Here is a 16,153-nt window from a genome sequence, read left to right on the forward strand (position 1 = left end):
AGAATGAGCTTTTATTGAGTATCTACTAGGTACCAGACACTACACTTCGTAGGTCCTTTCACATTCATAATTTCACTGAAAAATCATAATCTGGGGTGCCTGGGCCACTTGGTTAAGTGTCCGACTTTGGCTCAGGTTATGATCTCGCGATTCCTGAGTTCGAGCCCCATGTCGGGCTCTGTGCTAACTGCTCAGAGCCTGGAGCCTGCTTTGGATTCTGTATCTCCCTCTCTTTCTGCCCCTCCCCTGCTTGCACTCTGTGTCTCTCTCTCAAAAAAATTTTTTATTACCAAAAAAAATAATAAATCATAATAATGCTGCAAGGTAATTGTTATTGCATTTAACAGATAAGGGCACAAAAGCTCAGAGAAGTGACTTAACTAAGGTCAAACAGCTGGAATTAGGTATGGGAGGGGTGCACCAAAGTCATGAATGACATGGAGCTGTGAGGGATAGTTAGCAGGTTTGATGACAGAGTAAATATTGGAAGATGAAGGGATAAATGAAAACACGAGAGCCTTACATTTACAGCGGGAAATGTTACGTCCTGATCTGGGACTAAATCCACTCAAGTACATGCTCGGAGAGATTTGAATGATCAGGATCTTGTGTTTTAAAATGACCTCAATACATTAGCTTAGAACAAACTCCATATGGATCTTGGAAAAATTAACCTTGTACTAAGGTTCATTAATAGGAGCAAGTAATGAATAGGCTCAAAACTCCATTTGGATAAAAATCATCTATCTCTTTTTCCCTATTGTACCCCCAGCCTTCAGCATAGTACCTGGAAAAACAGTCAGTAATGATCTGGATATGATGAACACTCCATACATATCTGTAAACACTAAAATATATTTATTCATCATCAGTGGAATCTATTGGGTGCTTGTTGTTCCCTAAGGGCTGTTGTCGGTGCTTGATATCCAGCAGTGCTCTTGCAGGACTTACATCCTAGTAGAACGGTAGGGAAGGGAGACGACAAACAAATAAATAGATAATGGTGTGAAGTGGGGTGGAAGCACCATGGAGAAAAATTAAGTGGGGGACGATGGATGAGGAGTACTGGGTGGGAGGAGTTGCCCCATACCTGGTGGTTGGGGAAGCCAGCTCTGCACAGGTGATGTGCAGCAGAGTCCTGAATATGAGGGTGTGAGCATGCAAGCAAGGCACAGCAGGTGCAAAGGCACTGAGGCAGGAGTATGCCAGACCTGCGCCACACAGAGGAAGGTGCAGTCTTATCCAGTCTCAGCTGGTGATTCTGGGCACCATGTAGTTTAGGACATTGTCAAATGAGAGCACGTCAAGGTAGTAAAAGGGTCTGGAACCTGCTCATGTGAGGATGAGTTAAAGAAGAGAGTGACTTCTGCATCCCTGGCTGGCTCTCCTCAAGTGCATGAAGAGCATACACAAGGCTGAAGGCTGAGACTTGCCCTGTGTGATCGGTAACTAGGCCCACTCATTCACTCGGGCTGTAATAGATCACAGAACAAGTTCCCCTTGCCCAGTAGTGAGGTCCCTGTTGTGGGAGGTATTCGAGCAAATGCAGACAATCTACCAAAGATGGAGAAGATGACTTGCCCATCTCAGGTTGGAATAGGAGACCTCTGAAATTACACCCATCAAGGAGATTCAGAACTGTACCCTGACCCCTCCAGTGTCTCTCCCTTCCCACCCTCTCTGTTTCCATGCTCTCACCTTGCTCACCCTCAGGATGAAGCAAACGCCTACACACAAACACACAATAGCAGGTAAAGCAGTGTAGGGGAGAGAGAGCGAAGACCAGGAAGGCAGAGAAAGAGGGAAAGAAGAGAAGAGACAAGGAAGGGAGAGGAGGGAAGTGGGAGGCGGAGACGTGGGTGTGAGGCTTCAGAGTCAGGGAGTCCATGATGACCCCACGCAGGCCCCCAGAGCAGCAAATGGGTAATCTTGAATCACAGCTCATTTAGGACTTCCTGTTTTCAGCTTGTCTCTGTGAACATTTGGAGGGGTTTCCAGCTAGTAAATAAAGCGGAGTGCCAAGACTCCCTCCCCAGGCCAACAACCATTTCACCATCTCTGTGGCTGCCCGTCCTCAATTCCCTCTGACCCCGCCTAGCCTCTTGCCTGAGGACCATGCCAGAGTCCCCTCCAGCACCCAGCCACCTGGCTCCAGGCCCCCTGCCCACTTCTCTGGAGTTCCTGACTCGATCAGCTTCTCAAGATAGACGAACAAAGCTCCGAGAATGCAGAATCCAGTCTGAGCATTTAAGAAAAATTCACCTTGAAAAAGACACACATTCTTGGGACACATTTTCTTTGCCTTTTCCCAAACTCCCACATTCTTCCTTCCCTTCCCCTGCCCCTCCCAAGTTACAAGTGGATCTTTATCCAGCCTCCTTACATGCAATCCAGCAAGCATGTTTGGCACGTGTGCCACGCGCCAGGCACCTATGTTGCGACTGGGAGGGAAACACGTCGTCTGTCCTTAGGAAGCCAACGGTCTGATGGGAGGCAGACGTGGGTGGAGCCAAGGGTAGAGCTGAGCTTTTCGGGGCCCAGACATCACACAAGTCAGAGGCCTTCTGTTAGGAAAAGACCGTAAAAAGGCCAGGCACATTCTGTCCTCGGGTTTTAGAACAGCCCGTATACAGGAAACCTGGGTTACATCCTCACTCCTGGAGAGGGGAGGGTGGGCATCCCCCACCCCAAACCACTCAGAAAGGAGCACAAGGAGAGATTGGGCTGACCACTAATTAATTAATTAATTAACTAACTAAATCCCTATGTTTACACCGTCTCTCTTTGTGCTCTTTTGTCCATCCTGTGAATAAATGAATGCATGCTTGATGCATTCAACAAATATGTACCTGGGGCCCCTGTAATAACTGGGACAAAGGTCAGCAGCATAACAAAGACCTAAGGTGGCCAAAATAAGCCAGGACTTTCTCACACAGTGGTCTGGGCAAGAGCAGCCCAGGGTTCATGCAAAACTTCCCTGGTTTTAGGGACCCACGCCCCTTCCATCTTGTAGATCATGCATTCCTGGGCTGTTGCTTTTCAGTCACAAGGTCAAAGATGGCCCACACTCTAGCCAGCAGGAAGAGGAAATGCCCTGCTCTTCCTTTTAATGACAGGCCTGGAAGTTCAGACCCCACTTGCTCACAGAAGCAGAAAACACGGTCACATGGGCACACACCGGTGCCAGAGAGATGGGGAAGTGAGTATCTATTCTGTGGGAGATCATGTGCCCCCAGATGGGGTGCTTCATGACTGTAGAAGAGAAGGGATGTTGTAGACAGCTAGATGTCTCCAAGATACCCTGCAGTGTACGCTGTGCTGTTTAAGAAACCAAGAAGCAGAAGAAGCTCTGGTCTTTTTCAGAGCCACCCATTGATAAAGCTGAATTAAACAAGCTCATTCCCATCCATTCTTTCATTTTGGTAACTTTAAGTCTTTCTACCAGACCACAAATGTTGGCTGAAGATGAAATACTGTGATCATTAAAGGGGAGGTTGGAGGAAGAGGAGGCAATAAAGTGAAGTTGGCGTGGAACAAGAGAACCAGAAGAACGTAGTGGGGTACAAACCAAGTTTCAGAAAGCTCGGCAATTTCAGATGTCATGGAATGCCCAGCAGGCTGCTGATCAAAAGAATGCTATTGGATTTTCCAGTGAGGAGGTGACAGGTGACCTTTGCCAAATCAGTTTCAGTGGAATGGTAGGGAATGAAATCCGAAGATGGTGAGCTTAGGGGTGAGTGAGAAATGTGGAGGGCACACCAAAGACAGTGAGGCCCCAGCGTATTGAAAAGCAGAAACGACTTGAGGAGAATCTATGATTCTTATGATCATGTTGACCCAAAGGATAAAGCATCAACAGTCAAAAACAAAGAATATAAGACAGAAATGTAGTTTGTCTGCTTCAGCAAAAACCAACATAACAGTGACTTAAACAAGATTAAAGTCTACTTCTTTCTCATGTAAGAGTCTGAGCATGCTCAGTCAAGGGGAGATTGGGGACTCCATGGTGTCCAATCCAGGTTCCATCCACTTTATTACTCAGCCATCCTCACCATGTGGCTTCCATCCTGGGGTCCGAGATGCCAGGCAGAAGAAGGAAAAGAGAAAGGGGAGATTCCCGTCATCATAAAGGCAGCACGCCGAGCTTGCTCCCAGCAACTATGACACACATGTTTATTGACCAGATTCCGAGACCTGACCATATCTACCTGTGAGAGAGACTGGGACAAAGCAGTCTTTAGTTGAGAGACTAGATGCCCAGCTGGAACTTAAGGATCCTATTCCTGAAGGGGGAGGGGCCAATGAGCAGTCAGTCTAGGAAGACCTAGAACAAAGGGCAGGTTCAGCCAGGGCTGGGAGGCAACACATATCTGCCTGGAGGAGGAAGAAGCAGAAAGCTGGTGAGCTTGGAAAGGGCCGGAAAATAGGGAACTCTTGCTTGGTCACTTTTATCTCCTCTACAAAGTGGGACTCAGAGTCACCACTGCGTGGCTGGGTTTCTCAGAAAGCAAAAAATTGGGAAGGTGCACCAAGCCTCATTGTTTCCCATCTGTTGGGGTGCAGCAGCAGGTGTGTGCACCTGCAGACACCCTGAAGATAGTTTGAAGAACAGCTGTGCTCTTGGAGTGCTTGAGCTTCCTTCCCAGCTCTGTGCTTAGCTGCCATAAGGCCTTGGACAAGGCAAGAAATATGTTGCTACATCTGTTAAATGACTGCAGTAATGCCCACACTGCCTGCCTCACAATCCTGCTGTGTCCCAGGAGAGCGCTGTGAAGCTGCTTTATAAGGTGTGGTGCTATAGGTGGATTGGAGCTGTAGGTCCTGGAGGGATGGATTGGAGTTGTCGGGGTGCTGGTTGACCCTCGAGGGGAAGTGGGAGAGGGCTAGGAAAGACCATAGGGACAGATCTGTCCCCACACAAGCTGCCTGGCACTTGCCCACCCCCCCCCCAGGGGATCTGGGCTCCCCCTGCCTCTGGCCCAACATCAGAACCCTCTGCTGTCCAGGCAGAGGTGACGGGGAGGGGGTGGCCCTCCCAGCTGTTCACAGCCAGTGGCAGTCAGCCTCTGTTCTGTCTTGAGACCACGGTCATAGAGCCTTGGCCTTGTCACCTACATTTGGCCTTAGAAGTTCTCCTGGGACCTCTCCTCGACCCCACTTCGTGTTCCTGCCCTCAGCTAGGTAAAACAGTGCGAGTTTCTCTCCCAGGCCTTTGGCCAAGCACAACTAACCTTGTCCAGTGTACATGCATACATGCATACATGCACACACACTGCTTGCACACATGAGCACCACATACAACACGCATCTCACACATGCAAACACACCAAATACGTACACCACAGACACTGCACATGTATCACACATATGTGCCCCCACATACTACATGCATATCTCCCACAAACTACACATGCATACAACCCACATGCACACACCCAACATATACATACCACATGCACATATACATACGTTCCCTTTTTCCTAACTGGTCTCTAGCTTGTATCACGTTCAACCCTCCATTCAACTCACTATGCAACTACTTGAGGGATTCTTCTAAAACACAAATGAGGCTACTTTCTTGTTTCAGCTCCTCCACTTCTTCCAGTCGTTTTCCAGAGCCTTCAGCCTCTCACCAAAGCGATTGCGGTCCCCCAAGGCCTGCTCTCTGATAACTCACTTCAGCCATCCCTCACCGTCCTGCCCTGCCGGCTGATCTGAACCACATGCCCATTCCCGCTCCCCAGTGGTTCCCCTGCCTCTGCTTTGCTTGCCTTCTCTGTCCTCCAAAGAAATGCCCCTCCTGAAATGCGTATTTATTCTTTGGAACTATTCTGTTCAGAGTTCACCTGTTCTAGAAAGATTCTCCTGACAACCCAGATGGAATGTTCCCTTCCTCCTCTACATCCTAGTGGAATGACTAATTTCCTATGTCTGTCTCTTCTGCTAGGCAGGTGACTTTCTCAAGGTCACTATATATGGCACGCTGGGTCTTGGCATTGGGTAGGTGCTCTGCGAACGCTGGGTGGGTGGCACTCACCCCCTCATCTCCCCACACAGATCAAAGTAGAAAACCAGCATGACTACCAGGACATCACCAGCATGGTGGCGATGGCCAAAACCTATGCCACCACCGAGGCCTTCATTGACTCGAAGTATGACATCCGCATCCAGAAAATTGGATCCAACTACAAGGCTTACATGTGAGTCCCTGGGCAGGGGCTGGGGGGCTGGGAGGAAGGTGGGGGGAAGTGTAGGAGAAACATGATTAGAGAGGCATGTTCAGGCCAGTCTTCTCCTCCCCAGGACAGAGACCCTTCAGCACATCCTTATTCTCCCTTTATGTCTCCTTACTGGCCTTCTTACTGCCCTTCTTCCCTGGTCAGTACAGCTAAATGCTAATGCTTTCTCACAGCTTATCCCAGATCTGTCTACCCAAAAAGAGCTGTTTCTCCCAGAGCAAGACAGACACTTGGCACGTTTGAGGGAACTTTGTGTATGTATGGGATTTACATCATAGGCTGAAAGAAACACCTGGGGACAAATCAAGGAGGCCCTTGAATGCCTTGCTAAAGGTTGGGAGTTCTAAGCAGAGAAGTGGCATCATCTGACCTGTATTTATAAAAAGATGGCTCTGGATCGTGGGCTGCAAATGGGTTTCTCTGGAACTAATAAGACTAAGCAGGAGATTACACCAGATCTCTCCAGCTGCATGCAACAGAAACCACATCTGACTAACCTGAGGGAGTTTTTCAAAGGGATTTTATTAGAAAACCATGAATGATCAGAAACTCTAAACTCTAAAAACTTTAAAAACCACTAAACTATCAATTTCAGAAATATAAGGATCCAGGGCCGCTCCAGGAATCTGGGTGGCCAGAAGCAACAGACAATCTTCATGGGACCCCCAATGGGACATGAATTGGCCCAAATCGTTTTTCAGTGCTTAACTCAAGGCTGTGAGTCCATGGAAACAGTGCTGATTAATCCAGCTTGGGTCACATGCTTACTGGTTAGAGAAGGGCAGAAAACCAGTATGGAGAGTCCCACCAAGATGAGATGGCATATGAGTGGGGTCATCCCCCAGTGGAAACTGAGGCACCGTGACAAAGGAAGGAAGAATGGATGCCAGAAAATCTAACACACATTCACCCCAGGGGTTCTGGCAAAAGATGACTCACACTCGAGCTGCTGCGGTCGTGAGTTCTTGAATAGGTGGAAGGTCTTATCTGCTCCAAGGCCTCTCTGGGTCTCACTTTGGAATGTTGTTATTGGCTTCACTTAAAATGACAAGACCCCAGAGAGCCAACCAGTGCCGGGTTGCCAAGCATTAATGGAGCGCTGACCGTATGCATGGCTCCATATCTGAGGATGGCAATGGCTAGCTGTGGACAGTTAGAAGTCTCTCGGTGTGCTATTGTACATTGGAGCTTGCGCTTCAGGTCAGGGTCAGCAAACCACAGCCCACAGGATAAGTCCAGCTGCCACCTGTTTCTGTAAAAAAAGTTTCATTGACCATAGCCAGACACATCCATTTATGTATTACCTAGGGTTGCTTTGGCACTACCTGGGTTACCTAGACTAAGGGTCTAGCAATCTTTCTCTGTAAAGGGGCCGGATGGTAATTTTAGGTTTTGTGGGCCAAATGTTCTTCCCTGCAACTACTCCACCCTGCCATTCCCTGGGGAATGGAGAACATGCTGGCAGTTGACCTGGTAAGGAAAGATTCCCAGAAAAGGGATGTCGCCTATTCTCAAGGAATTCTTCTACTCTTTCTTCCACCCATGAACTAGACCAGACCCGTCACTGCTCTCAGATCCCTCAGGGTGATAAGATCGGCTCTTCCCTGCCACCTCTGAATTGGGGAATGTCCCAGGGCAGCAGTCGGGGCATTCCTGAGGCCTCCACCAATCCGTCATCATTTCCCTCCTCTCCTCATTGTTCGCATTTCCACTTGACATTGACGACACCTTGTCCCAGTTTCTCTTCTTGAAGATTAGCTCATTGCCGCATTCCTTATGCTGAGCCTTTCTGCCCTGGCAGCTCCAATTTGTCATTAGTTATGGCTTTTCCTGGACCCTGGGTTGGCCCCGGTCCGAGGGAGGGGGTTCATGTCAGACCTCAGTGTACAGCGTCCTCTCCACTCCCAACCATTCAACCTCCTTTCTGGTCCACTTCCTGCCCTGCCTTTGCACTTGTTGCTACTGGGCTGTCATTGTTTCTAGGACCTCTCAGCAGACAGAGCTAGGAAATATACGTGTGTCCCTTAACCCATGTATGCTCACGTATCTGTAATTATGTCTCTATATAACCAGCTCTATCGAAAGCTAAAGAGAGTTCATATCGATGTATCTGACTTTCATCTAGTACCACATGAATCATCTCAGCCTTCCCAGATCGCTTATCTAGAATTCCCACCCCAACAGGAAAATACCTGGCTCCTGTCATCCGCCATCTATTTGTTCAATCCCAGTACAATTGCAGAACCATTAACTTGGAGCCCCGTGGGAAAGAGCTTTATCCAATGCAGTACAGTGTTTGCGTATGGCTCCTTTTGTATTTAGTCATACAGCCTCCCTGCACATCCAAGGTTACTTGGGGCCACACCTTACCACCTACCCCCACTCTCTTCAGTGAGGGAGTCAACATCATACGTTTGGAATATGAGTAAATTCTTTTGTCAACGTCTACATTCTGTCCTGCATTCCAGCAGCTGCATCACATTTGGACCAATTGACTCTTCCCTCCCCCTCAGCCCCTCACCTGTGATGGGCTCTGCCATGGCGAGTCACGGTGCAGAGCATGGAACTTCTCAGATGTGGTTTGATGGCTCCTGCCACTAAGTGGGAGTGATAATCATAGTAAGTCTGCTTCGTTAGGTTTTGTGAGCCTGAAAGAAGTCAGTGCTTACAGAGCCCTTAGACCCACGTCTCAGACATGGAGAGCACCTCTCCCTATCCTTATTTTCTTGGAAGGAGGGCAATCTGGCTTGTGTTCCTGCTCCTTCTGGCACTGCAGTGCCTTCTTTTCATGTCTCCACTTACTGAAAAACCATAGTAGCATCCACTGTACTAAGATATTTATGGGAATATCCCCTTTTGTCCACACAGTATATCAGGATGGAGATCATTCTCATTTTACCAATGAAAAAATAAAGACTCAGGGATACGCATGGTTATGTAGCTACAAAATCCTGGAGCCAAGATTCAAACCTGTATCTGTCTGACCCAAGTCAGTTCTTACCTTCTCTTAACCACCATGCAGATTCCACCATACCAACCCTACCACCCTCCAAGGCACATTCCATGGTTACCTTCTGGGGTCATGTTGAGTGAATCTGGTTTTTCCTTTGCTTTCCCAGGGCCCCATGCTGCTCAGGTATTCTGATAACTGTACCATGCCTCTACTCTGATTTTAAAGTAGTCCACCCTTCCGGGTAGTGATCAGCCTCAGGATGGGGTCACCTCTGCACACTGAGCCTAGTCCAGTATCCAGGACATAGGGTGGCCTGGTGAGTGTTTGCCAAATTGCATTGAATCGAGATGGGCTGACCTGAACTGGCATCAAGTTTATCGATATCACTGCACCCCTTAGAAATTCTACCTCCTGTTGGCCACCATCAATTCTCAGCATCTGTTGTCCTCGGATGCATTTTATTTTCTCTTTTAGAAAGATATATTTGTGTAGCAATTCTTCTTCTCACTTCACCCTTTCACCTCAACCACATGCCTTCCCTTGGCCACAAAACAGAAAGCTTTGCCTCCGCTACTTTGCTTGCACTCATTTAGGCTTTGCTGAGTCCAGATCATCCCCCTTGAGATCATTTATCTTGATTCTTCCCCGATATACACAGTTCTTTACCCAGTAATTAGTTACTGGGTACCTACTACATGCCGGGTCCCATTGAATACCAGGGAGAAAGGGGATGAGTCAAATATGTCCCTGCTCTCAGAGAAGACTGGACAAGAAAGCAGTCATTCCAAGTGAGATAAGGATTACTTAACATTAGTATAGGCATGTCTACTCTTGTTGGAGAGGTATTCTGTTGAAAGTCACATATCATGAAACGTGAAAGATCAGTAGGCTTTAGGGAGGCAAAAGTGGAGACAAAGACTGGATCAGCCAAAGGGAAGAATATGCATAGGAGCGTTGACATAGGAAAAAGCCGTGGCATTGGAGCATGCAGGGGAGGTCAGCAGTTGCTGGAGCAGAAAAGGCAAATGAGGGGCACCTGGGTGTCTCAGTCGTTTGGGCGTCCAACCCTTGATTTTGGCTCAGGTCATGATATCACCATTCCTGGGTTTGAGCCCCCCACATCACATCAGACTCCACACTGCAAGCACAGAGCCTGCTTGGGATTCTCTCTCTCTCTCTCTCTCTCTCTCTCTCTTCCTTTCTCCAACTCACACACACATGTGCACACTGCCTCTCTCTCTCTCTCTCTCTCTCTCTCTCTCTCTCTCTCTCTCTCAAAATAAATAAATAAACTGAAAAGAAGAAGACGAAAAGGCAAATCAATAGAGAGGGTGTTGAGGCCAGGAGGCCCTCCTGCCCTTCACCATCAAAAAGTGATCACTTCTTCCCATGGATCATTTTTCCGACATTTGGGAGCCCTGAAATTCCAGGATCACTAGTGGCTCTACTGCCCTAGTTCACCTTGTCAAAAACAAGAGGCCAAGGTTCAGGGGGTTTCATCTAATGGTGTAGATATTTTTTAAATTTAAATCTTAGATTTCAGAGGTGGCTTAGAAGAAGATAAATAAAGTCCAACAAATAAATAAGACAACAACATAAAGGAAAATAAAAAAGGCAAATAAATCTGGGGACAAGATGCGTACCTAATAATACATGCCACCATGTGAGCCACATATATGAATTGGTGCCTCCTAACAGCCAAAGCAAAGGAGGAGAGCAGAGCAGTGACGGTGTCCTAATGCCCTCAGTGTTATTTTTCTGACACAGGAGAACCTCCATCTCTGGAAACTGGAAGGCCAACACGGGCTCTGCCATGCTGGAGCAGGTGGCCATGACAGAGAGGTAAGAGACGAAGGGGGTGTAATAGGGCGACGCACCAACCACGCACCATCCACAGCAGGGATACAACAGGAAGCCTGTAAGGAATGCCACCTCACCCTCTGGCCAGTGCTTCACCACCCACAGAGCACTTACTTAGGCACAATAGCCCTTTATTGCACAAAAAGCTGCAGGGTAGATGTTTTATAAGCCCACTTTACAGATGGGAGAAGACAGTTCAGAGATGGAAAGTGACTTGTCCAGGGTCATCGCAGAGCTCATCAATGACAGAGCTGAGACTAGAGACCAAGTCCAAGGGTCTCTCCAGCCCAGCCCAGCTACTGCAGAGAGAGCAGGGCGTCTTCGCCAGCCCCCTCTGTGCTCTCACAGGTACATGAAAGCATCCTCAGTAGGGCACTGGGGCTACTGGAATGTTCACTCTTCTTGCAGACTCATCATCTCAGTGTCAGGAGGGAGAGGGTATTTCCAGTGAGTCATGAATGGGGTATGTGCACTCTGGCTGAAAGTCCCTCAGGTCTTTCTGCCTTTAAACACGGCTGGGAGCTCCCTTCACCAGAAGAAGGGCCGGTCACCTGTGACCAGACCAGCAGCACATACACATTCTCTCCTGCAAGCTGCTGACCTGACTATAGGCATGCAATGAGAATAGATAGAGTGTGGGCTTTGGGGTCAAAAAGATCCATTCAATGAACATTTATTAAGTGCCTACTGCATGCCATGTTGTGCTGAGCACTGAGGAGGCCAAGATGAAAACATCCAGCCCTTCCCTGTAGAGACTCTGTGTCCATGGCAAGTGCCAGAACACAAGCCTCATTGGTCAGAGGCAAAGGAGGATTTGTTGATGTGTGGCAATGAAAACTCCAGAGACGCAACTCTAGGTAAGACTTTAGGGCTCATTCTACTCACCTCGATCAGCTTTGTTCTACATTGGCTTCATTCTGGCCAGTGCATTCACTTGGTGTCCCATAGTGGCTCCAGGCTCCCATTCTGAGTGTCAAGTCCCACAGGACAGAACTTCTCTTTCTCAGATATTTCAACCAAAGACTGGAGTTGAGCCCTATTCAATGACTGGCCTGCCTCGATGCACATGACCATCCCCGAACCAATCACTATGGCCCAGAAAGCGGCACCACTGTGATTCAATAGGCCTTCGTCTCCTCTCTGCCCCATGGAGATTAGAATGGGACCATGGGGCTGTAGCAGGAATGACTGAGGGAGACAGTTAGTGGTATGATGCCAAGGAACATCAGGAAAGATAGGAGGCAAAATAAATGCTGTGCATATTAAAACAGCAGTCCTGGCTCCCCAGTCAAGGCAGGAGACAAAGAGTGGTATGTTGGGGTGGGTGTTTGCAGAGGGAGCACAGAGAGGGGGCACCCAATGCAAGGAGGGGTGAGATCAGGGAAGGTTTCCTGAAAGCGGTGGCACCACAATCCCCCTGTAAAGAATGAGTAGGAATTGGGAGGCTTTCCTTCACCTCATGTCAGGTTATCTGGTGAGCGCCAGCTGGGCGCCAGTTATTGAGCTAGGCCCTGGGGAAATGGTGGCAGACAGATGGACATGGTCCCTGTCCTCGTGGAACTTATGGTTCTGGAGCTCTAAGAAGAAACAGGATGTATACAGATTCTGTGTCTCCCTCTCTCTTTGACACTCCCCTGCTCGCAGTGTCTCTCTCTGTCTCTCAAAAATAAATAAAAAACATAAAAATTAAAAAAAAAAAAAAAGAAGAAGCAGCAGGATGTGGACAAAAGTGAAAGGTCCCATCGTTTCCAAGCTGTGTTCCCTAGGGGTAAGTTAACTAACCTCTGTGAACTTCTGCAACTGTGCACTGGAGGGAGTAAGCCAGAGTGCGGGATGGGAGAGGGATGTGTGTTCTGTACCTAACACGGACGCGGCCATTACAGAGAGGGGCTGCCTTCCCTTCACGTCAGTGCCAGGTGGCAGTGGCTGCCTTCGATCCGGGAACCCACCTGTGCCAACTAGTCTTAGGGAAGGGGAGAGTGTGCTCATGACCTTACACCACGGAATCACCTGGTCTGAGGCAGTTCTTTCCTTCCCCCAGTGCACGTTTATGGAACATTGTGGTCCTTTTCTCCATGGCCTTTCCAGAACGTGAGCCTAGCCTTCTGCCATGCCTCATGAGCTGCTCACAAATTACCCCAGAAGGCCACTATATCCCTAGCTCTGGACAGTCCCAAGCCACTTGGGCCATCCCCACAAGAGCCTACAATAGATGTGAGTCTGCTTCGGCCTGAATTCACTTTCCCTTCTGTAAAGTCATGGGCAGTCCTCCCAGAGCCTGGGACAGAGCTCGCCAATCCCACCTCCACAGGGGAGAGTCTCTGGGGGCCCAGAAACTGGCCCTGGCCCTCTTCCCACCTGGCCTACCTATTCACCTGATTCCTTGGCAAAACCAATAATATGGCTTGGTCGGGGCTAGTCCCACCTGGCCGGTGGGGAGCATGGAGCCATGCTCTCCAGTCACTCCCACACTGCTCCACCCTCGAAGCCCCTGGGCCCTGAGAAGTGGGGGGGCTGTGCCCCACGGGAAGGGCCAGTAGCTATTCCAGAAGCTCATCGGTTGAATACAACCTCTAGAAGCCAGTCTTCTCCAGACTGGTCCTGGTCCAGACTTCCATCTTCCATTGAGAAGACACCTGATTTAGGAGTGTGTCTCGGGGCGGGGGCCTCCCTAAACTCGAGTCAGCTCGTCAGTTCACTGTCCTGGTACCGAATACAGGAACCCCGGTCAGAGAGCCCAGGGGGATCTTAGAGCTCTGAGGAGCAAAGGTTATCCTCAAATGTGGCTGCAATGAAAATTACAGAAGAAACTTGAAAAACTTATAGAGATTATGCTAACGTAGGGCAGGGCCCCCCAAATCTAAGTGTTTACTCTGGGTTTGTGGGCTCCACTCTCCTGGCGATCCTGATGCACAACTAGAATCATACCTAGGCCTTCCCATTTCTCAGATAGGGAAACTGAGGTTTCAAGAAGAAGAGGCTTAGCCAAAACTATTGAGGAAAGTAATAGCAAGACCCCAGGTCACTGGTCTGCCATGCTGAGGGAGAACAGGCTGCAAGGTGTCCCACGGGGGAGGAAAGGTGGCTTGCTTGGACTGTGAGATCAGACAGAATCTAGATTTGGAAGCCAGTACAGTGGCCGATTAACCTCTCTGAGCCTCAGCCTCCTCATCAGTAAGAATGGGCTAAAGCTTCCCGACAGAGTTGTGCTTGGGATTAGAGAGAGAAAGAAGGGGCAACCCCCACAGAAGGTCTGGTACGCACTAGGGGCTCAATAGCCATGAGTTTCCATCCTGCCTTTTCCTTCTGTGATCTCATGCTCCTTGTTACAGCTGAATGCAAACACTGAGCTAGGATCCGTGTAATCCTGGCCCTGTGGCTGTCTTGCTGTGTGGCCTGGCCAAACCACCGCCCCTCTCTGGGCCTCCGTGGGCATTGGCAGTTGAGACGAGAGCATTGGTTCTAAGAGCACTTCACCCATGATCTCTCCTCATCCCGGGCCTCATGGCTCAGAGACACAAATAGATCTCAGAGCAGCAGTGCCCCGTGTGACCCTGGAGGGTGAGGAGGGAAGTGAGAACATTGACACAAAGTCCCCTGTGACTCCCAAATCCAGCCACCACAAGGGAAGCCAAGTGCAAGCCCGGGAAGGCTTCTCCAGATACAACCATCCCCTTGTTGCAGGGTCAAAGTCCAGCGTTGAGATCTTTCCCCGGCAAAGCAAACTGGCCTTACAGCCATCAAGTGGCTGGAAAGGGAACAAAAGCGTTGGGTCCCGAGGGCCAGGCCCCAGCCGCGAGAGCAGCCTGCCAGGCTCCCCTGCCTGCCCGCCCCAGGCTCCGGGGAGAATGCACCCTTTGTCCCCCTGGGCTCTCGTCGAGCATGGTCGCCGGGGCTTGGAGGGCGGCCTGGGAGGGATTGTCGAGCCCTTCAAGCAGCTTTTCCCAAGGGAAAGGGGCTGCCGGAGTGGCCGAGTGGCCAGGAGGGCTCCGGATGGAGACCGGGCAGGCTCTCCACTACTGGGGAGCGAGCGAGGTCCTGGGGAGGGGGCGAGGGGCGGGTCTCCGAGACCTCTCCCACCTCTCATTCCTTCATCCTTCCTCTCTCCTGCTTCCAGTCTCCCTTCCTATTCTCTCTCCTTTTCTCTGTTTCACTCTCTGTCCATCTATGTCTCTGCCTTTTTTTGTATACCCTATCTTTCTCTTCCACTGCCTCTCTGTCTCCCTCTGTGTCTCTGTCTTTGTCTCTCTTGCTGCATCTCTGTCCCTTGTTATTTCTGACCACCTCTCTCCATCTCTGAATGGATATATGTGTGTCACTCTCTGTCCTGTGGTTTGTTTGTCCATGTGTCTATCTGTTTCCCTATCTGTCCCTGCCTCTCTCTCTCTGCTCCCTCTTCCTGCCCTCCCCCCACCACTCACTGTCTGTCTATCCATCCCTGCAGGTACAGACTGTGGGTGGACAGCTGCTCAGAAATGTTTGGTGGCCTGGACATCTGTGCGGTCAAGGCCGTCCACAGCAAGGACGGCAGAGATTACATCATTGAGGTGAGGCATGGAGCAGGAGGTCCTCCTGGCCGGGTCCAGCTCCCGGGCAGGCGTGCCAGAGGGAAGGAATCCGAGTGTGGTCTCCAGCACGGTCAGCTGTGTCCCAGCGCACGGCCTGGGCACATGTGGCTCCAGAGGCTTCTCCCCCACCACCCTCATGCCCCTCCCCATCTCCACCCTCCTCAGCATCCCGAGTCTCTGTGCTCTGGACATGAAGTTTGACAGTGCATGGGCCTAGGGGTAGGGGAAGAGCATCAGGCCAAGAGTCAGCAAGATTGTGTCCGATTGGGCCTCTTAAATTTTCTGTGTCCAAATGTATAAGGAGCACACAGTCCCCTTGTCACCATGTGGAGAGTCGTCCGTCGTCTGTTCATTCAACAGACATGTCCTTAGGGGCTCCCCAGGGCTAGGCATGGGCGTGGCTCTGGGGACAGAGCTGTGAACCACACAGACATGGGGTGTGCAGGCTGCCGGGGAGGACACTGGAAGTTAGGAAAGGGAATTCGGCCCTGCAGGGGTGTGAATGAAGGCAAGATGTAGGGAAATGCCATTGT

The 16,153-nt window shown here is 49.8% G+C and overlaps 1 protein-coding gene across 1 annotated transcript in view; it reads left to right on the forward strand.

Moving 5' to 3' along the window:
• Positions 1-16,153, forward strand: part of SYN3 (synapsin III) — a 459,446-nt gene that overhangs the window by 425,912 nt on the left and 17,381 nt on the right. Inside the window, exons 8-10 of the mRNA XM_029954713.1 lie at positions 6,058-6,200; positions 10,960-11,034; positions 15,497-15,599. Of these exons, the coding sequence (XP_029810573.1) occupies positions 6,058-6,200; positions 10,960-11,034; positions 15,497-15,599 (321 nt within the window). The remainder of the gene's footprint in view (positions 1-6,057; positions 6,201-10,959; positions 11,035-15,496; positions 15,600-16,153) is intronic.

Source organism: Suricata suricatta, chromosome 10, assembly GCF_006229205.1.
Source record: "Suricata suricatta isolate VVHF042 chromosome 10, meerkat_22Aug2017_6uvM2_HiC, whole genome shotgun sequence".
NCBI classification, from domain to species: domain Eukaryota; kingdom Metazoa; phylum Chordata; class Mammalia; order Carnivora; family Herpestidae; genus Suricata; species Suricata suricatta.